Source organism: Phyllopteryx taeniolatus, chromosome 15 (genome assembly GCF_024500385.1).
Source record: "Phyllopteryx taeniolatus isolate TA_2022b chromosome 15, UOR_Ptae_1.2, whole genome shotgun sequence".
NCBI lineage: Eukaryota > Metazoa > Chordata > Actinopteri > Syngnathiformes > Syngnathidae > Phyllopteryx > Phyllopteryx taeniolatus.
In genome coordinates this window covers 21899128-21926716 of record NC_084516.1, presented here as the reverse complement: position 1 = coordinate 21926716, position 27589 = coordinate 21899128, and the positions used below count along the sequence as shown (strand labels likewise).

General features: G+C 46.0%; 2 protein-coding genes across 7 annotated transcripts; both read left to right on the top strand.

The window, feature by feature from the left end:
* The first annotated feature begins 1309 nt into the window (after nucleotides 1-1309).
* On the top strand, nucleotides 1310-2921 carry dpm2 (dolichyl-phosphate mannosyltransferase subunit 2, regulatory). The gene is made up of 4 exons (XM_061800379.1): nucleotides 1310-1452; nucleotides 2234-2323; nucleotides 2518-2620; nucleotides 2744-2921. The coding sequence occupies exons 1-4, from the start codon at nucleotides 1450-1452 to the stop codon at nucleotides 2797-2799; spliced, it is 252 nt and encodes an 83-aa protein (XP_061656363.1). The 5' UTR covers nucleotides 1310-1449; the 3' UTR covers nucleotides 2800-2921.
* Nucleotides 2922-3416: 495 nt separating this feature from the next.
* Nucleotides 3417-27133, top strand: pip5kl1 (phosphatidylinositol-4-phosphate 5-kinase-like 1). Of its 6 annotated transcripts, none has more exons than XM_061800366.1 (10): nucleotides 3417-3579; nucleotides 6518-6718; nucleotides 19400-19450; nucleotides 19524-19678; nucleotides 23174-23298; nucleotides 24763-24797; nucleotides 24890-24945; nucleotides 25113-25225; nucleotides 25324-25486; nucleotides 26557-27133. In XM_061800366.1, exons 2-10 carry the CDS (start codon nucleotides 6518-6520, stop codon nucleotides 26966-26968), a joined length of 1311 nt encoding a protein of 436 aa, XP_061656350.1. In that variant the 5' UTR covers nucleotides 3417-3579; the 3' UTR covers nucleotides 26969-27133. The 6 variants fall into 6 exon arrangements, with proteins under 6 accessions (XP_061656350.1, XP_061656354.1, XP_061656353.1 ...); XM_061800367.1 differs by lacking the exon at nucleotides 3417-3579 and adding an exon at nucleotides 4511-4844; XM_061800368.1 differs by lacking the exons at nucleotides 3417-3579; nucleotides 6518-6718 and adding an exon at nucleotides 8798-9025 and having other exon boundaries at nucleotides 26656-27133.
* Nucleotides 27134-27589: the final 456 nt, after the last annotated feature.

Genomic DNA, 27589 nt, shown 5'->3' with positions numbered 1-27589 from the left:
TTTCAGTAACTCTTCCAGTCCGTTCCAACCTGCTTGGACCCGTTTCTTCACTTCCCGACCAGCCTCACCAATGCTCTGGACGGTTGACCCCAAGTATTTAAAGTCCTCCACCCTTGCTATCGCTTCTCCCTGCTTTCATTACAGATCCCAATGTCATCTGCAAACATCATGGTCCACGGGGATACCAGTCTAACCTCATCTGTCAGCCTATCCATCACCACTGCAAACAGGAAGGGGCTCAGGGCTGATCCCTGATGCAGTCCCACGTCCACCTTAAATTCGTCTGTCACACCTACAGCACACCTCGCCGCTGTTCTGCTGCTCTCGTACATGTCCTGTATTATTCTAACATACTTCTAACGGCCACTCCAGACTTCCGCACGCAGTAACACAGTCCCACAGCTCTGCACATCACTTTTGTTCTTAAAAATGGACACCAGCACACTTTTCCTCCGTTGCTCAGGCGTTCTTCTCTCCCGCTAGAATTCTGTTGAGCAAGCTTGTCAAAAACTCCACAGCCACCTCTCCTAGATGCTTCCATACCTCCACAGGAATGTCATCAGGACCAACCGCCTTTCCATTTTTCATCCTCTTTAATGCCTTTCTAACTTCCCCCTTACTAATCATTGCCACTTCCTGGTCCACCACACTTGCCTCTTCTACTCTCCCTTCTCTCTCATTTTCCTCATTCATCAACTCCTCAAAGTATTCTTTCCATCTAGTGAGCACACTGCTGGCACCAGTCAACATATTCCCATCTCTATCCTTAATCACCCTAACCTGCTGCACAGCCTTCCCATCTCGATCCCTCTGTCTGGCCAGCCTGTACAGATCCTTTTCTCCTTCTTTAGTGTCCTCTATCTGGCCAGCCTGTATAGATCCTTTTCTCCTTCTTTTTTGTCCAACCTGCCATACATGCCATCATATGCCTCTTGTTTGGCCTTTGCCACCTCTACCGTTGCCCTATACCAATTCTAACTGAACCAGGAAATATATTCTGCAATTTATGGATCAAACACCTGTTGTGAATTTTGCCATTCAGCTCCTTAAAGAACAGCAAGTGGTGCAAAAAGTACTGAAACACTGAAAAGTTGGATATGCCCATCAAAAGTTTAGAGAAGGTCAAATTAAGTTGATCTGTAAAGGTTATCGAGCATTTTAGGTTTATCCTGAAATTTCACCCCAAAGCCCAATATCCTTTTTTTTTTTTTTTTTAATGTAACTGGCATTTAACATTTCCAATGGGAGACAAACAGTGAAAAGATACAGCTTCCATCCTGTTTTTTAGTCCTATCTCGTTCTATTATTACTGTATGCTTTCAATTATTGCACGCGTTTCGCACACTGACCAGCAGGGGGCAGAAGATGTTAGGAAATGCGTCTAAGCAGCCGGATTCGCGAGGAAGATGAAGAAGACAACCAGGAAACGAAGCGTCAGCAACCGGGAAAATGGTAAGAGAATTAAGACGACTGGATGAAACGTTGCGTTGTAAAGCCGGTTTATGCTACATTTTTTTTGGGGGGTGGCGAACTGACTCCCACGGGGGTCATACGTTGGTGAGTGGGACGTGCTCTTCGGGTCGTGTGAAACACTCCAGGCGGATCCCCTTCGACTTGTTGCCTCTTTGTTTTCAGAGCGGTATTAGCGGCTGTCTTCAATTCGAGGCCGAATCGGGGGAATGCTTTTGTCGATTATTCGGAGTGAAATCGGACAATCCTGCAGATAGGAGCGTCGGACTTTCAGACGTCATTGTGTGCATTATTAACACGAATGGATGATAATGCCATTAAGATTCATGCTTTAGTTACTAAAATGATGTAGCTGCTGACAGTTATTAACCCGCTCAGTGTTAGAAATATATTTTGTCTTTTTTTTTTTTAGTCTTCAGAAGCATGCAATACATTTTAATTTAGCTTTTTATTTTCCCATATTTAAGTGCCGTGTCGGTGTTGAAAGTGTGCATCATGTTATGGTGACTTTTTAGGAATACAAATATTTATGCGCACTTAGAACTACTACCTTACTCTAGTTTAATATTGGCGATGAAGGTGGTAAGTATATAAATAAGTCAATAAATAAACGTTTGGACGACATTAAAATGGGACGACATTAAAATGGGAATCGGAGCCACGCCGCCGTCGCCAAAGTCACCGCCGGTGACCCCGCCCCGCCCATTCCGATTCTGTTTCTTATTTGGGAAAACTCAACCTTCTCATTGTGCTACGTTTGCAGGCTACCGGAGTGGATCAAGTAGCAGGCACGAGTCTTATTCTCTTCAGCCTCATGCTGTTTACGTACTATTCTATCTGGGTCGTCGCTCTGGTATGTTTGGATGGTTAAGACGTGGACGTGGATGTGGTTTGCTTGAATACAGCCTAACAACCATTCTTTTAAAATTATCCTTACACTGCATTTACTCTCCAAATCAATTCAAACTGTTGTCTACTTTTTGTTGTTGTGGTGTTACTGGTCTCCGCTTTTTGAACTGAAGTGTTTGATATCTTGCCAATTCCCAGCCTTTCATGGACAGCGATCACGTATTACACAAGTATTTTCTTCCACGGGAATACACAGTCATTCTGCCCGGTATCGCGGCAGTACTGCTGCTCCTTTGCGTAGGTAAGACTCCCCGCGCCAAATGTCCGCAATAATGCGCGCGCCCGATTCACTTTCCCACGTGATGAAATCAATTCAGTGCATGTTGAAGTGGGAAAATGAATAGCGTATCTTTCCTCTCCACAGGGGCCTTCACCGCCGTCGTCCTTTGGAAGAATCAGAGACCCAAAAAAGTGAACTAAATCTCAAGACGGAACTGCTGTTGGTTAAATATAGTGTTTTCCTCCTCCTCTGCCGATAGTTCCTTAATAGATGACTCACCAATAGATATTTTGGTAAATAAATAAATAAACTAGAAACTTGAGTTTCAAGGTGTTTTTATTTTTCACTCTATTTTAGTGTTGGCTGTTAGGTTGGTACTTGGGGGGGGCCTAAATCATTTTTTAAGGAGGTACTGATCTAAATCACAAGAGTAAACAAACAGCCTTATTCAACTATTACCACACAATTACGTTTTACATTTTTATGGAGAATAACATTCACAGGAGAGGAAGGAAAAATTAAGTGAACCCGTGGCAGCAATAAAAAAAATAAAAAAAAATCCACTACAATTTTTCAGGGCATCTAAGCCACCCCAAACGCCCAAACCAATTCAGATATTGTCTTTCTAAATACATTACATCTGTTTGAAGATGATTAAGATGAAAACGTGAATCATTGAGAACAATGGAAGCACCGAGTGTCTTCTTTCCATCAGTGACTATTGCCACGTGTGTGCGCGCCATTGAGTCCACTCCAGTACACACGATGAGTAATTTTTTTCCCCCTCTCCTCAACGAAGCGTGGACTCCGCCACCAATATAAATCCCACCCCTAACCACAGTTTGTGTCGCCTCTGGAACAGGCTCCGCTTCACACCATAAGGCCGCTGACATGTGACAGTGACACACACACACACACACACACACACACGCGCGCGACAGTCGCGCGAATTCTATTTTTCGTCCAACCACAGCAACCAGGTAAGACTTGTTCATGCAAAGATATTCGCCTCGCCTTAATACAATGTCGTATGTCGTTCACTATTAAGAGAAAATGACTGGTATTTGTCTCGCTGTCAACATTGTAACATGATGTACTGCGTTGTAACATCAGGAATCACATTGTCCTTATAACTAAAACCGTTTTCCTTTGTTCAGTATTCTAAACGTCAACTGCGAACAGATTGTGGCACATAGTTTGTGTCGGGGTGACCTGAGGGCTTATTTTTTTAAGAAGTGTCACATGAAATGTAATTGCACTCCCGAGACTCGGGCGGCGACGTTCCAAAAACAAGGTCCGTGTGAGGGTGTCGGTGCAGATGCGCCCGCCTGGCACGCTAAGAAGGCTTGGGATGTTGTCTCATAGACTAAAAGTAGCATTAAATAAAAAAGGGGAAATTGTGCGTGTTCAGGTAAGTGCTTTAAAAAAAGATATATATTTCATCTTGATACAAACAATTAACGGAGTGTATTTGAGCAATTGGAACAGTTTTTGAGGTTTGTTGGTTTGAAAGCTTTGTTTTGTCTCAGAATGGCCTTTCTCCTATGCACTTGCTTCCGATGGCAATTTCCCACTGAAAACTAAGCAAAAATGATTGGCTGTTCCATTTTCAAATTTAAAAAAAAATAAAGAAATAAACGTACGGCGCCATTTGTTTCCTTTGTTTGTGTGTGTGTGTGTGTCATTTTCTCCCTTTCTTGTTTTTAGTGTGCACGCTTCCCTCCATTTTCATCCGCATATCCGAGGTTGGGTCGCAAGGGCAGTAGCTTTAGCAGGGAAGCCCAGGCTTCCCTCTCCCCAGCCACTTCATCCAGCTCTTCCGAGGGGGTTCACGGGGCGTTCCCAGGCCAGCCGGGAGACTCGGTCTCTCCGGCGTGTCCTGGGTCGACCCCAGGGTCTCCTCCCAGAGACCCCAGACTCTGCTTCCTCGTGGGAAGGCGTGTCGGTGGAATGGAGGAGGTCTTCGAAGTATTCTCCCCACCGACTCACAACGTCCTGATCATCGAACTGCAGCCTAAGGGTGTCCTGGTGCCAAGTGCACATGTGGACACACTTATGCTTGAACATGGTGTTCGTTATGGACAATCCGTGGATGAGCACAGAGGTCCGATAACAGAACACCGCTCGAGCCCGAGTGGGTGGGCCGTTCCTCCCGATCGGGTCTCACTGTCATTGCACACACGTGACCTTTGAAGTCACCCAGCAGGAGCGGTCTCCAGCACCCCCTCCAAGAACTCCAAAAAGGGTGGGTACTCTGAACTGCTGTTGGGTGCATAGGCACAAACAACAGTCAGGACCCGAAGACGGAGGGAGTTGCCTCTCATTGTGGCCAACTCCAGAGTGAAAGAGAGTCCAACCCCTCTCAAGAGGACTGGTACCGGAGCCCGGTGACCCGCGTCCGGGCAAGGGAAAATGTCTTCCAGTATTTTTAAACATCATAAGGGTCTTCGGTCTGCACGCAGTCTTAAGTGCAGACTTGATTGACTGAGTAGGTCACTTGGGATGCCTTAACTCGCATGTGAAGCAAAGCAAATGTATTTAGATACACGAGGTAACTCAATCGGTTTTAAATGCTGAAACAAAGAGGGGGAAACAACTTGTAAACATTGAAAACAAAGAGGGAGAAAGTACAATTAAAAAGAAATATTGAAAAGTGGAAATGCTCTAAAAAAGAGAAGACTTAAAGTCATCGGTCTGCACTTTTCAGCGCTACCGTAAAGCCTGTAATGCTGCGCCAGTTGGAGTCGAAGGAAATATGGCACCCGAAAGAACCGAAAACCGTTCGCAGACGCCACATTGAGCGTTCTCGAGTCAGAAATAGATTACGTTCAGTTCACGTTTGTCCAAAATACGAATGAGTTGGTTAACTTCAGTTCTCTGTAAGACATGCCCCATTATCTTTACGAAACATGGACTATGCTCTATCTGACCTGAATTGTTGTTTTGTTGGGGTTTTTTTTGTCCAAGGAAGATGGACATGCACCCAAACGTCAACATAATCTAATCAGTTAGTCAGTAGTGGCCACCATGATTCCCTGCCCTCGTCCATATTGAGAACCCGGGGACTTTCCTGAAGAGGAAGGTCCGTGACATTTCGGAGCGGATATCGGAAGTCACGATTCAATTGTATTTCGATTGATTCAATCCGTTATCGATTGAAATGCTCCGACATCGATTCGGTCAGAAGTAGAAATAATTCATAGTTACATTTTCACAATTTTGAAATATTTTTTGATGCAATGTAAACGTGTCGTATGTCGCGTTTACGCAGTAAAGCATCGGAAAATAAACAAATTGCATAATGGTTGTTTGTTTGTATGTGCGCTGCGATTGGCTGGCAACCAGCTCAGGGTGTACCCCCGCCTCTTTGCCCAGAGTCAGCTGGGATAGGCCCAGCACGCGTGAGGAGAAGCTGAAAGTACTTTTTCAGTCATTTGAATACAAATGTGATATTATTAACAGCGCGTCTGTGGTCAGTCCAGTGACCCAATAGTTCTATAATCAATAATATTGTGATTGTACAACTCTTGTTGATTGTTAATGAATATTTGTTTTGGCCCATTTATGCCGAGGCTTATTTGAAGTAATTCAAGTTGTTACAGTACACCATGATTGAATGTTTTTTTTTTTTTTCTGCCTTTTTCAAGGTATAGTGGAAAATATGGAACCAGCTAAATGTGTTTTAAAGACACATTTAGTTTATTATTCCATTAACCTCAGCCCATGAAGGATCCCTCTGTTGTGGTCGCCATAGTTACTTTATGAAAGACTCAACGAACAGTCAGCTGTCTTTTGTGTTTGTCACTAGCCTTGATGTCTAATTTCCTTTTCTCCAATTGCATTCCCCCAAGCTGCAGCAAATCTGTTCTATCACTGTGCTGCGTTTCCACGGTAATTTGTTGATTGTTTTTATGTCAGATGCAGAGGTCGGCGGCTTCGCGGGGCTTCGGAAAGCACTCCGGCACACTGAAGAGAAAAAGATGGGGAGGTTTGAGACGGCGGTGGGAGCTTTTGGGCTTATTTGAAATTGATCAGCACCACCAATTCTACAGCCTGACTTGCATGATGAAGGAGGGATTGTCTGCGTCAATCCAAACTACCGTTGACCATGCATCTACAGTGAGTATGTGTTAGCTGATTATGCACATCAGGAAGTAAAGACGTGAAATCGGCCGAGAGATTAGACGGCATTTATTGGCTTCATAAAAAGTGACGACGACAGTGTGACTGAGTGCCAATGGTCTAGATGCCTTATGATTAACTGCCGACCTATCCAGAGTGTAGTCCTCCTTGCGCACGACTTGTACAGAAATTGGTCGGATAGATGGTTTTCTCTCCTCCCTGAGTTTGTGTGTCTCAGTGATCTTAGGAGCTAAGTTGTCTGGGGCTTTACACCCCTGGTAGGATCACCCATGGCAATCGGGTCCGAGGTGAAGGACCAGACGATAGCACGGCTATTGTCGGGCTCACCTCAACACACAGTTTGGGCTGTACTACTACTCCTCTTGAGGGGGGTTTGACCTAGGTGCCTGTCCTGGCAGCAATCCCCGAACCTATTGGTGGACACCAGTGATAAGGGACGCCGTCAAGCAGAAGAAGGCGTTTTATCGGGTCTTTTTGGCCTGTGGGACTCCGGTGGGACTCTGGAGGTACCGGCTGACCAAGCGGAACGCAGCTTTGGTGGTCGCTGAGGCAAAAACTAAAAAAGGAGTGGAGGCATGGAAAATGACTTCCGGATGGCTTAGACGAAATTCTGGTCCACCTTCCGGTGTCTGAGGAAGGGAAAGCAGTGCACCGTTAACACTGTGTATAGTGGGGACAGTGCGCTGCTGACCTCAAGTCGGGACGTTGTGAGTCGGTGGGCCGTATACATCGAAGACCTCCTTAATTCCACCCACTCGCCTTCCCATGAGGAAGCAGAGTCTGGAGACTCTGTGGTGGGTTCTTCTATCTCTGGGGTTGAGGTCACGAGGTAGTTAAAAAGCTCCTCGGTGGCAGGGCTCCAGGGGTGGATGAGATCCACCCTGAGTTCCTAAAGTCTCTGGATGTTGTGGGGCTGTCCTGGTTGCCACGCAGCTGCAACATCGCATGGACATCGGGCACGGTGACCGAATTGGTGGTCCCCCTTTTTAACAAGGGAGACCGGAGGTTTTTTTTCTAGCTATAGAGGGATCAAACTCCTCAGCCTCCTTAGTAAGGTCTACTCAGGGGTGCTGGAGAGGAGGGTTCGTCAGGAAGTTGAATCTCAGATTCAGGAGGATCAGTGTGGTTTTTGTCCTGGCTGTGGAACGGTGGACCAGCTCTACATCCTCAACAGACCACCGGTGTCAGAGTTTGGTCCGCATTGCCGGCAGTAAATCGGATTAGTTTCCAGTGAGAGTTGGACTCCGCCAAGGCTGCCCTTTGTCACCAATTCTGTTCTTTACCTTTATGGACATAATCTCTAGGCGTAGCCAAGGTGTTGAGGTCGTTCGGTTTGGTGACGGTGTGGTTCACGCCTTGATGAAGCCATCGGAACCACACCAACCAATCCGCTTTGCGGATGATGTGGTTCTGATGGCTTCATCAAGGCGTGATCTCCAACTCTTGCTGGAATGGTTCGCAGCCGAGTGTGCAGCGGCTGGGATGAAAATCAGCACCTCCAAAACTGAGGCCATTGTCCTCAGTCAGAAAATGGTGGAGTGCCGTCTCCGGGTCAGGGCGGACATCCTGCCCCAAGCGGAGGAGTTCAAGTATCTTGGGGTCTTGTTCACGAGTGATGGAAGAATGGAGCAGGAGACCGACAGGCAACATCTGCAGTGATGTGGACTCTGTATTAGTCTGTCGTGGTGAAGAGGGAGCTGAACCAAAAGGCGAAGCTCTCGATTTACCGGTCGATCTACGTTCCTACCCTCACCTATAGACACGAGGTGTGGGTCGTGACCGAAAGAACAAGATCAAGCGGCCGAAATGAGTTTCCACCGCAGGGTGTCCGGGCTCTCCCTTAGAGGTAGGGTGAGAAGCTCGATCATCCAGGAGGGGCTCAGTCGAGCTGCTGCTTCTCCGCATCGAGAGGAGCCAGATGAGGTGGCTTGGGCTTCTAGTTAGGGTGAGGTGTTCCGGGCATGTCCCACCATAAGGAGGCCCTGAGGAGGACCCAGGACACACTGGAGAGACTGCGTCTCTCGGCTGGCCTGGGGACGCCTCGGGATCCCCCCAGAAGAGCTTGACGAAATGGCTGGGGAGAGTGAAGTCTGGGCTTCCCTGCTGAAGATGCTGCCCCCACGACCCGATTGCAGACGACGGGAACCGCAAAGTAGCAAGCATGCTAGCTGGAAATGTGGCAGTTTGGTCCGGTGCACGAGGATTTGTGAGACCGGGGAGCGCAGAACATACCTGGCCAGGATTCTTCCTTTGGCCAAGGTACGGCGAGGGATCCTGGTTCAAGTAAGTCATTTTAAGCTAAAAAGAAAAACGTTTCTGTACTGAAATGCGGCGGCTACAAGACGTCACTCAAAATGTGCCAGCGTACTCTATTACCAGTTCAGTGGATAGTTTTGAAATGGTCCAATTGGATTTTTTTGTAGTTGTTGGACTATTATTTTGGAATAGGACAAGGTGTAATGATTCCATTGTGATTCGCTAATCATTCGTTACTGTTTGTACGAATAGCACTAATGAACTATATACAGTGGGGCAAAAATGGATTTAGTCAGCCACCGATTGTGCAAGTTCTCCCACTTAAAAAGATGAGAGAGGCCTGTCATTTTCATCATAAGAGAGACAAAATGAGAAGAAGAAACAAAATCCAGAAAATTACAGTCTGATTTTTAAATAATTTATTAGCAAATGATGGTGTAAAATAAGTATTTGGTCAATAACAAAAGTTCATCGCAATACTTTGTTAGCAATGACAGAGCTCAAACGTTTTCTATAAGTCTTTCGAAGGTTTTCACACACTGTTGCTGGTATTTTGGCCCATTCCTCCGTGCAGATCTCAAGAGCAGTGATGTTTTGGGGCTGTCGCTGTGCAACACAGACTGTTAACTCCCTCCAAAGATTTTCTACAGGGTTGAGATCTGGAGACTGGCTAGGCCACTCCAGGACCTTGAAATGCTTCTTACGAAGCCACCCCTTTCGTTGCCCGGGCGGTGTGTTTGGGATCATTGTCGTGCTGAAAGACCCAGCCACGTTTCATCTTCAATGCCCTTGCTGATGGAAGGAGGTTTTCACTCAAAATCTCACTATACATAACCCCATTCATTCTTTCCTTTCCACGGTTCAGTCGTCCTGGTCCCTTTGGAGGACAAACAGCCCCAAAGCATGTTTCCACCCCCATACTTCACAGTAGGTATGGTGTTCTTTGGATGCAACTCAGCATTGTTTCTCCTCCGAACACGACAAGTTGAGTTTTTACCAAAAAGTTCTAATTTGGTTTCATCTGACCATACGACATTCTCCCAATCCTCTTGTGGATCATCCAAATGCTCTCTCAGACACGCCTGGACATATTGCAGATTCAGTCTTCCCAGCCTAGTGCAGGTCTACAATTTTGTTTCTGGTGTCCTCTTTGGTCTTGCCCATAGTTGTGTTTGGAGTGAGACTGTTTGAGGTGGACAGGTGTCTTTTATACTGCTAACGACTTCAAACAGGTGCCATTAATACAGGTAACGAGTGGAGGACAGAGGAGCCTCTTAAAGAAGAAGTTACAGGCCTGTGAGAGCCAGCAATCTTGCTTGTTTGTCGGTGACCAAATAGTTATTTTCCATAATTCTATAAAAATTTGGTTTTCTGGATTTAAAAAAAAAAAAATATTTTCCTCATTTTGTCTCTCATAGGTGAGGTATAACGAGGATAACAATTACAGACCTCTCATCTTTTTAAGTGGGAGAACTTGCAACAATTGGTGGCTGACAAAATACTTTTCCCCCCCTTTTATATATATATATATATATATGTATATGTATGTATATATCACACCAACGCAGCAGGGAGGAGACGCCTTTGTTGGTGAGGGTCTGTGGGCCGGCTGGGGGCGGAAGCTAATTAATTTAGCGTTTTGGTGCAAACTAGGTATCTTTTGTCTCTGCTTTGATCCTACGGGTGCTTGTAATTCACTTGGCGTCGGCGTGCAAAAGCAAATGTCTGTGTCTGGCTTTTGATGATCCGGGCTTGTGATCCACTTAGCATATGTATGCAAAGTTGAATCTCGCCACTCTGTGGTCGTCTATCTCGATGGGGAGAGCACCGCTCGCCGGAGACTGGGGTGCTGGGTGTCATCTTTTCATGGTGTGTCCGCTACGTGTGTGTGTGTGTCTGTCTGTCTGTCTGTACACACATATGTATATATATAAACATATATATATATATTCACAGCACCCCATATTGACAGGAAAAAATGGAATTGTTGAAATTTTTGCAAATTTATTAAAAAAGAAAAACTAAAATATCACACAGCCATAAGTATTCAGACCGTTTGCTCAGCATTTAGTAGAAGCCCCCTTTTGAGCTAATACAGCCTCGAGTCTTTTTAGGAATGATGCAACAAGTTTTTCACACCTGGATTTGGGGATCCTGTGCCGTTCCTCCTTGCAGATCCTCTCCAGGTTGTACGGTGAACTTTGGTGGCCAGCCATTTTCAAGAGATGCTCAATTGGGTTTAAGTCAGGGCTCTGGCCGGGACATTCAAAAACAGTCAGAGTTGTTCTGAAGCCACTCCTTCGGTATTTTAGCTGTGTGCTTAGGGTCATTGTCTTGTTGGAAGGTGAACCTTCGGCCCAGTCTGAGGTCCTGAGAACTCTAGAGAAGGTTTTGGTCCAGGATATCCCTGTACTTGGCCGCATTCATCTTTCCTTCGATTGCAACCGGTCGTCCTGTCCCTGCAGCTGAAAAACACCCCCACAGCAAGATGCCCCCACCACCATGCTTCACTGTTGGGACTGTATTGGACAGGTGAGGAGCAGTGCCTGCTTTTCGCCACACATACTACTTAGAATTAAGGCCAAAATGTTTTATCTTGGTCTCATCAGACCAGATAATCTTATTTCTCACCATCTTGGAGACCTTCCGGTGTTTTTTTTTTTTTTAGCAAACTCCATGCGGACTTTCATGTGCCTTGCACTGAGGGGAGGCTTTCCGTCGGGCCACTCTGCCATAAAGCCCCGACTGGTGGAGGGCTGCAGCGATGGTTGACTTTGTAGAACTTTCTCCCATCTCCCGACTGCATCTCTGGAGCTCAGCCAGAGTGATCTTTGGGTTCTTCTTGACCTCTCTCACCAAGGCTCTTCTCCCCCGATTGCTCAGTTTGGCCGGAGGGCCAGCTCTTGGAAGGGTTCTGATCGTCCCAAACGTCTTCCATTTCAGGATTATGGAGGCCACTGTGCTCCTATGACCGTAAAGTGCAGCAGACATTTTTTTGTAACCTTGGCCAGATCTGTGCCTTGCCCCAATTCTGTCTCTGAGCTCTTCAGGCAGTTCCTTTGACCTCATGATTGTCATTTGCTCTGACATGCACTGTGAGCTGTAAGGTCTTCTATAGACAGGGGTGTGGCTTTCCTAATCAAGTCCAATCAGTATAATCAAACACAGCTGGCCTCCAATGAAGGTGTAGAACCATCTCAAGGATGCTCAGAAGAAATGGACAGCACCAGAGTTCAATATAGGAGTGTCACAGCCAAGGGTCTGAATACTTATGGCTCTGTGATATTTCAGTTTTTCTTTTTTTAATAAATCTGCAAAAATTTCAACAATTGCGTTTTTTTTCTGTCAATATTTCTGTCAATGTGCTGTGTGTACTTTAATGAGGGGGCAAATGAACTTAAATGATTTTAGCAAATGGCTGAACTATAACAAAGAGTGGAAAATTGAACATTATATATATTTTTATAATATTTTTGTTGTCATAAAAAGGGTAAGAGAGAATGATACGCGAGTGAGAATATGAACAACATGAAAGGCATTGTCAGAAAACACTAGAACGGGACAGATGTAAGAATAGCTCTGCCACAAAAGAAACAAAATTGCATGAGGTTAGACTTTCAGTTGCCAAAGTTGCTTGGCCGGACTTTTGTTATCCAGAAAGAGTAGCTTGGTTTAGCCTTAGCCTTGTTCCACACACACACACAGAGAGAGAGAGATAGAGAGAGAGAGAGAGAGGGGGTGGGGCATCCACACAAAGAGAGAGATAGAGAGCGAGAGAGCGAGGGGGTGGATGGGCGGTTGAGAGAGAGAGAGAGAGAGAGAGCGTATTATTGACAGGTTTGTTTGAGCCTTAAACGGAGTATATTTTATAAGCTTTCGAGAGAAAAACCTGCAATAGGCTTGATTTGGAAACTAAAGCATAGAGAACATCAGCCAGGGAGAAAGCAGCAAGCACTGATTAGCCAGAGCTGTTATTTGTATTGTAGTCGTTCACAACCAAATACGCAGTACTGTACAATTGCCCTGTGATTGACTGGTGATCCGTCCAGGATGCACCGAATAAGCAGTCTAGAAATTGATGGGAAGAAGATTCGCTTGAAAGACCCAGTAAGAACTTACTGGGTAAGGTAAGGAGGGTATTTTAAGAACAAGAGTTGATTACATTTAGCTAAGGCTCAGAACCTAAATTGCTCAATGTTTCAATGAGTCCAACATCTGAGACAGCAGACATGGGTGGTAAATGACAGCGATTAGATAGCCATAACCACATCATGGATTTTCGGATCTTCTGTGATGTTATGAAGGGGTACATATCAGAGTTAATGCTCGGCCTTGTATTTTTAAGGCCAAAGTGGCACTTGCTGTAATTATGTACTATTCAAGTCAAGAATTGTCATGTGCTACTAGTTGGTGGAAAAAAAACAAGTCCATAAAAAATTAGACAGCAACGCAGCAACAGAGCTGAGTCACAAAGCACAAAGTGCTCGGCTACACAATACATTTCGCTCCAGCCATCTATCATCGAAACATGACTGACGAGTTTAAAATGGCCATTAAGGCAACAACTGTGGCCTTGGTCCACCCCCTCCTGGTGACCAAGTGCTGACACTGACCCGGGACAGCGTGAAAAGATCTCTCGACAGGATCAACACACGGAAAGCCCCGGGCCCGGATAACATACCTGGTCGTGTTCTGAGGGACTGTCCAGCTGAACTCCCAGAAAATCTTCACAGAAATCTTTAACACCTCGTTGAGTCAGGGTGTTGTCCCCACGTACTTCAGAGCCACCACCATCATCCCGGTCCCGAAGAAGTTGTCTCCCTCCTGCCTCAATGACTACCGTCCGGTAGTGCTCGCTCCCAACCTGATGAAGTGCTTTGAGCGGCTAGTCGTGCACCACATCAAGTCCTCCCTCCCCACCTCCTTGGACCCCTTCCAGTTTCCAGTTTGCATATGGCGGTGGTCCAACCGGTCCACCGCCCTCCACCCTGCCCTCACACACCTGGACTCATATATCAGACTGCTGTTCATAGACTTCAGCTCAGCATTCAATCCCATCATCCCTCATCTACTGATCTACAAATTGGATCAGCTGGGTCTCAACACTTCGATGTGCAACTGGCTGCTTGACTTTCTGACGGGGAGACCACAGGCAGTACAGGTCGGCAGCAACACATCCAGCTCCATTACTCTGAACACAGGGGCCCCTCAAGTTTGTGTGTTGAGTGCCCTCCTCTTCACGCTGACCTCTGACTGCACACCGACATACAGCTCCAACTTCTTCATCAAGTTTGCAGACGACACAACTGTGGTGGGTCTGTCTCATCAGCAACGGGGTTGAGACAGACTACAGGAGTGAGGTGAGCCGCCTGGCCGGGTGGTGCACGGACAACAATCTCTCCCTAAATGTGGAAAAAAACAAGGAGATTGTTGTGGACTTCAGGAAAGCGCACTCCCAGCATGCTCCCTGAACATCAACGGTGCTATGGTGGAGAGAGTGCACAGCACCAAGTTCTTGCGAGTGCATATCACCGAGAACCTCTCCTGGACCAGTAACACCTCATCACTGACCGACCCGACTGGAAACCAGCAAAGATGTGCCAGCACCCAGCCTGGCGCCCGCCCCACCATACCTGGTGCTAGTCCCCCAGGGGACCCTGCATGAGATATGAGGTGTGCCCAATGTGCAGAGCAGTTAGTCTTCTTCTTCTTCTTCTTTTCCTTTCGGCTTGTCCCGTTAGGGGTCGCCACAGCGCGTCATCCTTTTCCATGTAAGCCTATCTCTTGCATCCTCCTCTCCAACACCAACTGCCGGGACCCCACACAGCCCGAGGGGAGAAGGGCGACGACCACGGCGTCCCACCCCGGGGAGAGGCATCCCCCAGGAGGACAGCACGGACACGACCGTACCCAAGAGGAGGAGAGGGGATCAGGCCCAGCATCCCCAGAGGCCAACCTCGCAGATCCAGAAGGATAGGGTTAAAGTGCATGCAAGTGACCCTATGGCGTGCACATGGGTCAAAAACGACAAGAAATTCTTCTTCTTTTTAATTCAATGGAAACTTATGTTTTCCTACTGCCATGGTGGCACACTCTTTGTAGAGCTAATGCTACTTACTGCCTATGGTGATTTGCAGTCAGCTACCATATCAGGTTGTAGCATGCCCAAATGAATTGTAGACTATCGCTTTGTGATATTTGAGGGGAAAAAATGAGGCATCTATTTGGGAAGGAGGTTTATTGCTCAGCGACTGTTTTTGTGTTCTCTGTTGTCGTACCAGAGCGGCTCCAACTACCGGAGACAAATTCCTTGTGTGTGGTTTTTTGGGACATACTTGGCAAAATAAAGATGATTCTGATTCGGATTGTTTGTTGAAGTGGATAACAAATTGTGACACGACCTCAATAGCGTGCAGGCCACTAGTTGAAGAAATACTGTTTTGAAGACTAATTGCCATTTCAATTCCTGCAAAGCTCGAGCACGATATATCATATTTTGATGCGCTCATACCACTTTATCACACTATGCTCATTCACTTCCCAGAAGCAGACAATGAGACATGCAAAGCCTTTTTTTTTTTTCTTCTTTTGGTGGTGGTAACAATGTTGTGAATTATCCCTTAGTTATGCTCCTATATGTCTTGATTGCTTGGGAATGTTAGCAGTTCCATCCATTTTCCATACCGCTTATCCTCATTAGGGTGACAGGGGTGCTGGAACCTATCCCAGCTGACATTGGGCGAGAGACGGGCTACACCCTGAACTGGTCGCCGGCCAATCGCAGAATGTTAGCAGCTGTACCTATTTAATCGTGTTATGATTCACACCACACACCCACCCGGCCGCACCCGCGACCACAATCGCACCTCTGACTTCTGCGTTAACCATTCACGAACAGGATGTGAGACGCATCTTCAAACAACAAAAGATTACCAAAGCGGCAGGCCCGGACCATGTGTCCCCATCCTGCCTCAAAGTCTGCGCGGACCAGCTCGCGCCAATCTTCACTCAGATCTTCAATAGATCTCTGGAACTGTGCGAAGTTCCATCCTGTTTCAAACGCTCCACCATCATTCCAGTCCCCAAGAAACCTGCAATCTCGGGTCTGAATGACTACAGGCCTGTCGCTTTGACATCTGTGGTCATGAAGTCCTTTGAACGTCTCGTGCTGGACCACCTCAAGAGTGTCACAGGTCCCCTGCTGGACCCCCTGCAGTTTGCCTACCGAGCGAACAGGTCTGCGGATGATGCAGTCAACATGGGACTGCACTTCATCCTAGAACACCTCGACATTGCAGGGACCTACGTGAGGATCCTGTTCGTGGACCTCAGCTCAGCGTTCAACACCATCATCCCTGAACTCCTTTCATCCAAGCTTCTCCAGCTCAGCGTCTCACCTGCCATCTGCCAGTGGATTTACAGCTTCCTGACGGGCAGGACACAACAGGTGAGGCTGGGGGAGGCCACCTCATCCACACGCAGCATCAGCACTGGGGCGCCCCAAGGTTGTGTCCTCTCTCCGCTGCTCTTCTCTCTCTACACGAACGACTGCACCTCAGCGAACCCGACTGTCAAACTCCTGAAGTTTGCAGATGACACCACTGTCATCGGCCTCATCAAGGACGGTGACGAGTCTGCATATCGACAGGAAGCGGAGCGGCCGGAGCTGCGGTGCGGCCGACGCAACCTGGAGCTGAACACGCTCGAGACTGTAGAGATGATCGTGGACTTCAGGAGGCATCCTTCGCCACAGCTGCCCCTCACGTTGTCCAGCCGCCTTGTGTCAACCGTCGAGACCTTCAAGTTCCTGGGAATTACAATCTCTCAGGACCTGAAGTGGGCGACTAACCTCAACTCCGTCCTCAAAAAGGCCCAGCAAAGGATGTACTTCCTGCGGCTTCTGAGAAAGCACGGCCTGCCACCGGAGCTGCTGAGACAGTTCTACACAGCGGTAGTCGAATCAGTCTTGTGTTCTTCCATCACAGTCTGGTTTTGGTGCTGCTACAAAAAAGGACAAACTCCGACTGCAACGGACAATCAAAACTGCTGATTACCCACCATTGAGGACTTGCACGCTGCCAAAACTAAGACAAGGGCGTGCAAAATCCTCTCGGACCCTCCGCACCCCGTTCACCAGCTCTTCCAGCTCCTTCCCTCAGGTAGGCGCTACCGATCAATGCAAACTAGAACTAGTAGACACTCCAACAGCTTCTTCCCTCTTGCGATCAACTTCTTAAACACCTAAGCTATAATTCCATTCAACAAGCTGGCAATTTTTTTTTTTGACTTGGGTTCGTTGTCACATTTCTGTGGGGCCAATGATGTATTACTCGTGCACTCGCTGTAGTTGTCTCGGCATGCTGCACTATTTGCATATACTGGGCACTCATGCCAGAGTAGCATCTGCTCCATTGCACACTGTTTGAGGGGTATCTGCAACATTTGCACAATCGACATTGTCCCAGATGATCGCACTACTCGTCACTTTAAACCGCATCCACTCCTTGAAGTCTCAGCGCCCTTTGCACAATGCTCATTGCACCGGTCTATTGCGATATTAGCCATTCGAACTGCTCGAAGTGCTAGAGGACTCTGCATCTTTTTGCACAATAGTTTTTTGTTTTTTGTCAATGTCTTTCTGTCTCCAAAGTGGTCTCTGTCAATTGAGTGTCTGTTGTCGTACTCGAGCGGCTCCAACTACCGGAGACAAATTCCTTGTGTGTTTTGGACATACTTGGCAAATAAAGATGATTCTGATTCTGAATTGGTGTAGCATTATCGTAATACCTTTTGAATGTTTTTTTAATTATTTTAATCAGTTTATTTGAAAGGGGGACAATGCAATTTCATACAACACATGAAAAACACATGGTTAGGACTGTCTAATGGCAATCTTTCTCCCCTCTCACTGCACGTCTTTTTCACCTCTTTATCAAAAGTTCACAGATATTTTTTAGCTAGAACAGCAATGAATGAAATTGACTCAAATTGATGGGCTAAAAATAGTGCTAGTAACGGATCTCGACATGAGTTCAGGCCCTTGAGTTTAATGCAGCGCTGAACCAACAGTCATAAGGTCTGGTCAACACACTGATGTGCTCTGCTACGTCACAGCTAATCCCAGTGGTGCACAGCGTGCTGACTCTGCAGATTGTTTCATGACTGTCCTGTTTGTTGTGTCGAACAGAGTCCCAAAAATACAATGCACGCTCCGGGGCCGTGCTGTGGACGATAGCGAGATCTCTGTGAGAAAGGCACAAGAAAAGCATTGTTAAGCCAAGACAACAATGTCTGTACTTCGACTGGAAACAAAAGAGCAGCACATTACAAATAATGTCCCTCGCATTAACAGCATTTTGTCAAGGTTTAAAACTCTTCGATGTGCCCTAAAAACAATTGTTGTTGTTGTTTTGTTTTGTTTTTTTGAATTAAAAAAAAAAAATGGTGGTACATCAAGCACAATGAACAGTAAAACGAAACAAAGTACACAGTACTTGTTGTCTGACCCCTTGAGGTGAAACGGTATGAAAATATCATACCATAATTATCGTGACCAAAATGATCAAGGTTATCTGTAGTTTTACATCACTCAAAGGTATGTTAACAAAAGTGAAAAAAAAAAAATTTTTTTTAAAAAAAATACTAAAAGCATTGCAACATGTTTAATTTTGAATACAAAAAAAATCTAAACTCAGCCACTTTTAGAAATTGTAATCCAAGTGAATTTTCATGCATGCATACAAACTACTGTAGTGCCAATTTTGACGCAGTTTAATGCTTTATGGGAATATTATTTCAACATGCACTTTGACAACATTCATGCTGTTACTTAAAGATCCAAGTTGGCTGCTGTATATCGAAGCTATTTTAGGACTTTGCATTGACGGGAACGTATAACTGAACCGAAAGAAATGAATTTGTTCAGGTATGACCATATGGATTCACAAGATTTACACATCTCTGCCGCCGCCTCCAGCTGAACGCTTTCAATGCCATGCCACCGCATTAGCAAAGAATCTGTTATACACTGTCTAGGGCGGACAGGCACATGACATCAAACGACTGATTTCATTTCAATTTTCGAAGAACTGCTTGGGAAAATGCAGCTTCTGTCATTTCACCACAAGTTGCTTCACGACTGAAGAGCAATTTGATGTTGACAACAGCAACTTTACAACTGGGCCACCGAAAAGTGGCGTAACGCTGCCATTTGCGATGCAGCTAATGCCCAAAAGTGCCTAGCCATTGCCAGGTCCCCAAGACCCATGCACATTCCAAAGGCCTGATAAGAGAACATGCAAAATAAATGAAGACCAGTTGTTAACAGTAGAAATAAAATGAATGGCTAGCATTAGCTTTAATGAAAGCAAATGTTCTCAAAACAACTTTCTTTGACTTTAGAATCAACTGTTGGAAGCTGATTTCAGAGCAGAGGACACTCGCGTCCATGAGGTAGGCGGATGTGCTCGTCTCATTCCCATTCCTGAGCGCGTTGTGCTTTGCTGACTCACATGCATGTCTGCAGGGCTTTACGTTGGAGACCTTTGCTGGCCCGGTCTTTTCCAATCTACGGGGATCTTTAGGGGTGACAGAACTGGAGTATCAGCAATCTCTCTGCTCTGACAAGTGCTACCTTCAGTTCATCAGCAACTCCAAAAGCAAGGCTGACTTCTTTCTCACGTGAGTCACCAAGAGTCAACTGTAGGCTCTTTTCTTCGCCGACCAACTAAATCGTCAAATCATCTTAAAACAATTACTGACAACTCACGTGAGTTGTGGAAAATGTTATCTGTGGGTACTCTGGCTTCCTCTCGTTTTGGAGAAGCATGCATGCTAATTAAGATTCTACTGTGGATTGTATCCTGGAGACATTTGGGTTTCAGATCAGAAGATGAATATTAGACGATAATGACCATTTTAGCCGATAATTAGCATTTGAATGTCATCATTTGCCATTGATCGGCCCCGCAAAAGACATTTACTCCGCGTCGCCATTCGTGCACAGTAAATTTGAATCCATATGCTAGTTTATTTTTGGCCTTGTCGCACATCTTTTGACGTAGTATTGGAAATATCTGATGGCCGATAAAGTTATTTTAAAATGTTGGCGGTTTGGGACCGACGACGCGTATTGCCCGGATCAGACAACACGACAAATTACTACTACTGCAATAAAATTACCATACCACCGCATCCCGTTTTTTACCATCATTGGGCTTTATCCTGTCAACTCAAACGCGACGGGATACACCCGTTACCGTGGCGACGACAAGGACAAAATGGGGGAAAACGTGTTGGTGGTTAAGGCTTGCTCGAGGTATGTTCACGTACTTTGAATACGATACGGCGCGCAAGCAGCCAACAATACGTTATGTAGCATAACTAGCTAGTGCTAGCACTAACGGTTGTAGGTAAACATGCTCCCGTTCTGTCGAATCACGCTCTAAAGCTTCGGTGTGTGTGAAGCAATTTAATTACAGTAAGTTAACATCCATTATTTCTGTCAGGTTTTAATGTTGGTTTGACCTGACTGATTGGAATACACGATGTGACTGGAGCAGTGATTTCCAACCTTTATGGAGCCAAGGAACATATTTTACAATTGAAAAATCTCACGGCACACCAACAAACAAAAATGTCTCCAAAAGTGGGCGGCCCCAAAAATCCTGAACGTGTAAAGCCTAATGAATATGAGACAAAAGTTCCGAATTCCAGCTTTTATTTCATGGTATTTACATTTAGATGTCACTGACTGTTGTCTTTCGGTGTTTGTTCACTGCTCTCACACTGTTTCTGTCATCAACTGCTGTTGATACCCTTGGCCGACCTGTTCGATGTTGCTCAGTACACCAGTAGTTTCTTTCTTTTTCAAGACATTCCAAATTGTTATATTGGCTTTGGCCAATGTTTGCGCAATAGCTCTGATCGGTTTTCCCTCTTTTCTCAGCTTGAAAAGGGTTTGCTTTGTTTGCATAGACAGCTCTCTAGTCTTCATGTTTGCTTAACAGCTAATGCAGTTTTCACTGGTCAAACCCAAAGCCAAAAACAAGCACTATCTAATGTTTCAGCAATCAGTCCAAAAGGCAACACCTGAGCAACTAGAAACACCATCAGTCACATGGACCAATATTTTTGCTCACATGAAAAGTGGGTGATGGGTTAAAACAAAAGGTGCTCCGTCCTGAGTTGTTTAACACGTCTAGCTGTAAATGCAATGAAATAAAAGTTGGAATTCTGAAGTTTTGTCTCATATTCATCTTTTGATCTGAAAGCCAAATGTCTTAAGTACACAACAAAAACAAAGGAATTTACCTTGCCCTTCCAGTACTTTTGACTGGTGCCAGTAGTGTGCTGGACAGATGGAAAGAATACTTCGAGGAGTTGATGAATGAGGAAAATGAGACAGAAGGGAGAGTAGAAGAGGCAAGTGTGGTGGACCAGGAAGTGGCAATGATTAGTAACAGATAAGTTAGAAAAGGGATTAAAGAGGATAAAAAATGGAATGGCAGTTGGTCCTGATGACATTCCTGTGGAGGTATGGAAGCATCTAGGAGAGGTGGCTGTGGAGTTTTTGACCAGCTTGAAAAGTGTGCTGGTGCCCACTTTTAAGAACAAGGGTGATGTGCCGAGCTGTGGGAACTATAGAGGAATATAGTTGATGAGCCACGCAATGAAGTTATGGGAAAGAGTAGTGGAGGCTAGACTCAGGACAGAAGTGAGTATTTGCGAGCAACAGTATGGTTTCATGCCTAGAAAGAGTACCACAGATGCATTATTTGTTTTGAGGATGTTGATGGAAAAAGTACAGAGAAGGTCAGAAGGAGCTACGTTGTGTCTTTGTAGCTCTCGAGAAAGCCTATGACAGAGTACCCAGAGAGGAACTGTGATACTGCATGCGGAAGTCCGGAGTGGCAGAGAAGTATGTTAGAATAATACAGGACACGTACGAAGGGCAGCAGAACAGCGGTGAGGTGTGCTGTCGGTGTGACAGAAGAATTGAAGGTGGAGGTGGGACTGACTGCATCAGGGATCCGCCCTGAGCCCCTTCCTTTTTGCAGTGGTGATGGATAGACTGACAGATGAGGTTAGACTGGAATCTGCGTGGACCATGATGTTTTGCAGATGACATTGTGATCTGCAGTGAAAGCAGGGAGCAGCTGGAGGAACAGTTAGAAAGATGGAGCCATGCACTGGGAAGGAATCCAAGCATTGGGGTGTGAAAGACAAAAATGTGTTTGGAGTGTATTTTCAATCCTGAAACCACAAAATGAAACCAGAGGCCAAACCATTTTTTTCTTTGCACATCCAAGCTGCTTATCTCCTGTTTCTAATAAATTAGAAATGGCGCCATGGTGCCATATCTTATTCAAAACCGTGTGGCCAAATTGTAGCCCTCTAACCACTGATTTGAACTGATTCTACTTTGATGGAAAACATCAAAGTCCAATAGATGTCTCAAAAATGGAATTCATGTAAAATTGATTTGAAACTGTGTCGTCTGTATCGATATGTCCTGTGTGTTGTTTCTACCCCGAGATGTCAGAAAAGCCTCGTCCATGAAGTTCAATGCCTGGATGATATTATGATATTATGTTGGGGCAAAGATGAAGTAGCCCTTTTCTTACGTTCAAAAGGAAGCACCTTTTTATCTCCTTCTTCCCGTATGATGCAATCCGGAAAGGTGGTAGTAAAGCTTTGAAATACTGTAGCTGGTTAGAAGATTTGACTTTCCGGAGAGTCCCCGTGTCACGTGCTCCAAATCGAAGGTGCTGAAGGTGCTGGCCAAAGAGGAGATCTGCGTATCGCCGATCGATTGCTATTCCTTCGGTTTGAATTGAAATGATCGAACCGTGAACGTGAAAATATGGCATTGACAACACGAATGAAAGAACATGTCATTTCTCGGAAATCCTCTTGGAGTGATCACGCCGACTCCTCGATGGAGTCGCTAATATGTAAACAGAGGAGCTTGCTACTCAATGAAATTGACTGGTGACTATTCTTGTAATACAAGAGTACAAATACTTCATACTTGGTTCTAGGATTGGTACAATCCTACCGTTTGCACTGCACTGCCCCCATCGGGCTGCATTTGACCAATAAACATAGGAAATACATATAAGGTTGAATTGGATCCCTTGACGTGTACGTTTCTTTGGTGTCTTTACATTTTAGGAATGATAAACGCTTCTTTTTGAAGACCCAGAATGAAAGGGAAATCCGATTCCTTCTGGACAACCTCAAGAACTACATGGCCCATTTGCGGAAATACCCCCATTCTCTTCTGGTGAAGCTGCTAGGTACACACACACACCCTCATATAAGCACAAACATTTGGAATATCACTTTTATTTGTACAAGTTTGCAATCAAAAATGACATTTTGTTGGTCTTTCCTATTTGAACCGGAGTGCTACCGTCATAAGACAACATGAAAAAAGTCGCAGCCTCGCACACACACACACTCCGCCATCTCCATCATGGACTCTTTCCGCTTCCTGGGCACCAGCATCACACGGGACCTCAAGTTGGAGCCGACTATTAACTCCTTCTTTTTTTTGGTTTTTTTTGTTAGTTTTTGGGATTTCTTATGGTTTTCGTGTGTCTTAGAGGTGAGATGGAATCTCTATCTACCAGACTCCCTAATGTGGGCTGTTCAGTCCGTGCACAACCGGTACCGGTCAGAGTTTGGTCCGCACTGATGGCAGTCGGTCTGATTTGTTTCCGTTCAGGGTTGGACTCCACTGAGTTTGCCCGTGTCACTGATTCTGTTCACAACCTTCATGGACAGAATTTCTAGATGCAGCCAAGGCGTTGAAGGGGTCTGGTTAGGTGGCTTCAGTATGCTTTTTGCAGATGATGTGCTTGTGTTGGTTCCATCAAATCCCAATCCCCAATTCTCGGTTCGCAGCCGAGTGTAAAGCGGTTTGGAACGACCTCAAACTCTGAGGCTATGGTACTCAGCCGGAAAAGGATGGAGTGCTCTCTCCGAGTCAGGGATGAGAGAGATCAGGCCCAAGTGGAGCATTTCAAGTATCTTGGGGTCTTGGTCATGAGTGAGTGAAGAATGGAGCGGGAGATCGACAGGCAGATTGGTGTAGTATCTGCAGTGATGAGGACTCCGTATCAGTCTGTCGTGGTGAAGAAGGAGCTGAGCCGAAAGGCGAACCTCTCGATTTTCTAGTCGATCTACTTTCCCACCCTCGCCTATGGTCAGGAGCTGTGGGTCGTGATCGAAAGACCAAGATCGCGGATCCAAGTGCTGGAAAACGGTTTCCTCCGCAGGGTGTCCGGGCTCTCCCTTAGGGTGAGAAGCCCTGCCGTCTGGGAGGATCTCAGAGCTGAGCCGCTGCTCCTCTGCATCCAGAGGAGCCAGATGAGGTGGCTGGGGCATCATGTTAGGATGCCTCCCGGAAGCCTCTCTGGTGAGGTGTTCTGGACACGTCCCACTGAGAGGGGGACCCGGGGACGATCCAGGACACGCCGGAGAGGCTACGTCTCCTGGTTGGCCAGGGAACGCCTCGGGAGAGCTGAACGAAGTGGCCGGGGAGAGGGAAGTGCTTAAGTTGCTGCCCCCGCGACCCGACCCCATAAGCAGAAGAAAATGGATGGAACGTGGCTGAGCCATAAACGTTGACGTAAAGTTGATCAATTCTAATTGCACAGAAAGATTTTGCCTGCACTGGACGGATTGTAACGAGAAGCTCCTTTTCCTGCTGTCAGAGACTAAATGATCTGTTATTGTTCCTTTTTTTTTTTTGCAAGGTGTTCACAGGATCAAAATTTCACGCAGGCAAAAGGTATGTTGTCGTAATTATACTATGCGACCACTTGTTAGTGCACAAAAGCATCGGTGTCAAGCACTTTCAATTGTTTTTATTTGCATTTGCAGAAATACTTCATCGTGATGCAAAGTGTGTTTTATCCAGATGATCGAATAAGTGCCAGGTAAGGAAGAATTGCTTTCCTCGAGAGTCCGCACATTAGCAAATGACCCTTCCACCCAAAACACAGCACACACGCAAGATAATAACACGCCAACCCTCCCTTCACCCAGCCCCCAACTGTTAATAGGTGAGTTTCCTCGGATGAGGTTTTGTGTCGCTCTTTGCTAGGTACGACATTAAAGGCTGCGAAGTGAGTCGCTGGACAGATCCTTCCCCAGATGGATGCCAGATTATTGTGGTCCTCAAAGACCTCAACTTCGAAGGGCAGTACGTCACCCTCGGTAGGCCCGACTGCTGCGTCTCATGTTGGACTGTCTTAACTGTACGTGTCAGCACCGTAATGTATATGGGATACAGTATCGTGAACGTTTGCGCACAGACCGGCAGCGACCCTGGCTCCTGCGGCAAATGGAGATCGACACGGACTTTCTCAGGAGCCTCAACGTGTTGGATTACAGTCTTCTCCTCGCCCATCAGCCTCTGCAACAAGACGAACGTCACCACGCTCTCTCCTTCGCGTCGCTAATCGCGAGAACTAAGCGGTTAGTAGCCGTTTTCGCGCTCGTCGCGTTTGGTCCAGTCGAAACAAAACCGTCGTGCTTTATTCTGGATGGGAAGACTATAGGGTAAAGGAGACCACTATAGAGCAAAACCACCATAGGGTAAAGGAGACCACGTATTCCCAAAATACCAAGTTTAGGGCTAATGCACACACGCATAATATCAACAGGAACAAATGCAAGTAAAGAGCAACATTTAGCTTGACTTTCTACAACCACAGTACTGTAGTTAACATCATCATCACAATGAATTGTGGGTTCCCATAATGCTTTGCGTTGACTCCATCGCCGTCAGTGTGAGGAACGATGCCAATGTTTAAGGCTCCTAATTGGCTGTGAGTCACGTAATTTCAGTGGCTTATGCTTGTATCGAGTATGTGGCCGGTGACCTCAAATGGACAAATGACAGACCTGCACATCTCTAAAGTATCGCGTATTGGCATTGAATTGCACATTTCAAACTTAGCAATGTATATAATAATATAATGAATAATCGTGGATTTCATGAATCGCATGCGTTTTATGCAGCGTAACCCGTGCGATAAAAGAGAGTTTACTGTACGTCGTCGGCTGCTTGCCACTAAAAGAGGTTGAAATAGCCACCGAAAGTTTCTTTCAAGCTTGTTTATCATCTCTGTGAGCTTTAGACATCAGTGGACCTTAGCGCATGCGAACTAGCATTAGCATTAGCAGGTCGACGTACAGTATGTACAGTACAGCAGCAACACAATAAGGAACTTATGACATTCCTTTTCTGTCACGCTCAATTAACACACAAGCTTTGTTGGCATCAAATGATTTCTTCATTTACAATATGAAAACTATGAGCCAAGTCAACGAATAGAATGATGCGTCGTTAACTTAAGATGCTGTGCGCAGCAACACTTCCGCTGACGTGTGACCTCGCTCTTCCACACAGCATGCGCATGTAGAATAGACTATGCATCCATTTTGGCCAAGCCAATGGCCGCTCTCTCCGAACGGTAGCCAATCAGCGTGTAGTTGTACTTGCTCACGAATGCTGAACCCAATTGTTTTGTCAATTGTTGTAGATCTGTGAATCCAAGCACCAGCCCCGCCTGTAATATCCCTGCTGTACCGGGGGCAGTCCCAGAGGATAACTCTGTTTTCATCTCATCTGACACCGATAGTGACAGTTTGAAGCGAGGGCAAACGGGAGACGGCCGAAGCGGTGACGCGCATCACCGGACCGAAGAGCTCCCAGACTTCGAGGTCCAAAACAGACGTTTACTGCTCAACTTCAAGAATGCTCTGCATGTCATTGATGGACCGGATCAACGCTACTTCATTGGCATCATTGACATTTTTACAGTTTACAGTTTAAAGAAAAGACTGGAATATTGGTGGAAGAGACTGAGGCACCCGGGCCGGACGTTCTCCACAGTCAGTCCGCAGACTTACTGCGCCAGGCTGTGTCAGTGGGTGCTGGAGCATACCAAGTAGTCGCCGCCGGTCACCCAGCGCTGGGATCGGCTTCGGCCCAGGCGAGGAGAAGCCGTACCGAAGATGAATGAATGAAGAAAACAACTCGGCTTCAACCGGTTCAAATAAAGTCCAGAAGGCGTCATGAGGAAACGCGAGCGCCAAATAAAAAGACAAAACTCTTAATATTTTGGTGTACCGCCTTTGATTATGCCATGCTTTCATGCTGGCATCAATTTCAAAGCCTTGCAAAAGCACCTTGAATTTACTTTCCGAGTTGCTTTTTCCACCGGAATCTTTTCATCTGCTCAATGGAGATCAAGGTTCAAATGTTCGTCACGTTCTCCGTCAGCCACTCTTACGTTTTGATGATATGAAATCCTGCCATTCTCCTCTCAGATTGGGGCCCTACAGCCAAGGAAGAAATACAAAATCCATCTCCTCCTAACAGACGATCAACGCTGTTATTTCTTCGGTAATATGGGAAGGGAAGGCTCGCTGGAAATTCGTATTTAAGTGGCCAATGTTGGGCGTTATATTACTGATAAATATGATCTAATAACTTATTTGCGCCATTTGAAGGCCAGTAGTTGGTGCTTCCACAATAAGAGCAAAACCACCATAGTTGGGTTGCCCGCGCTT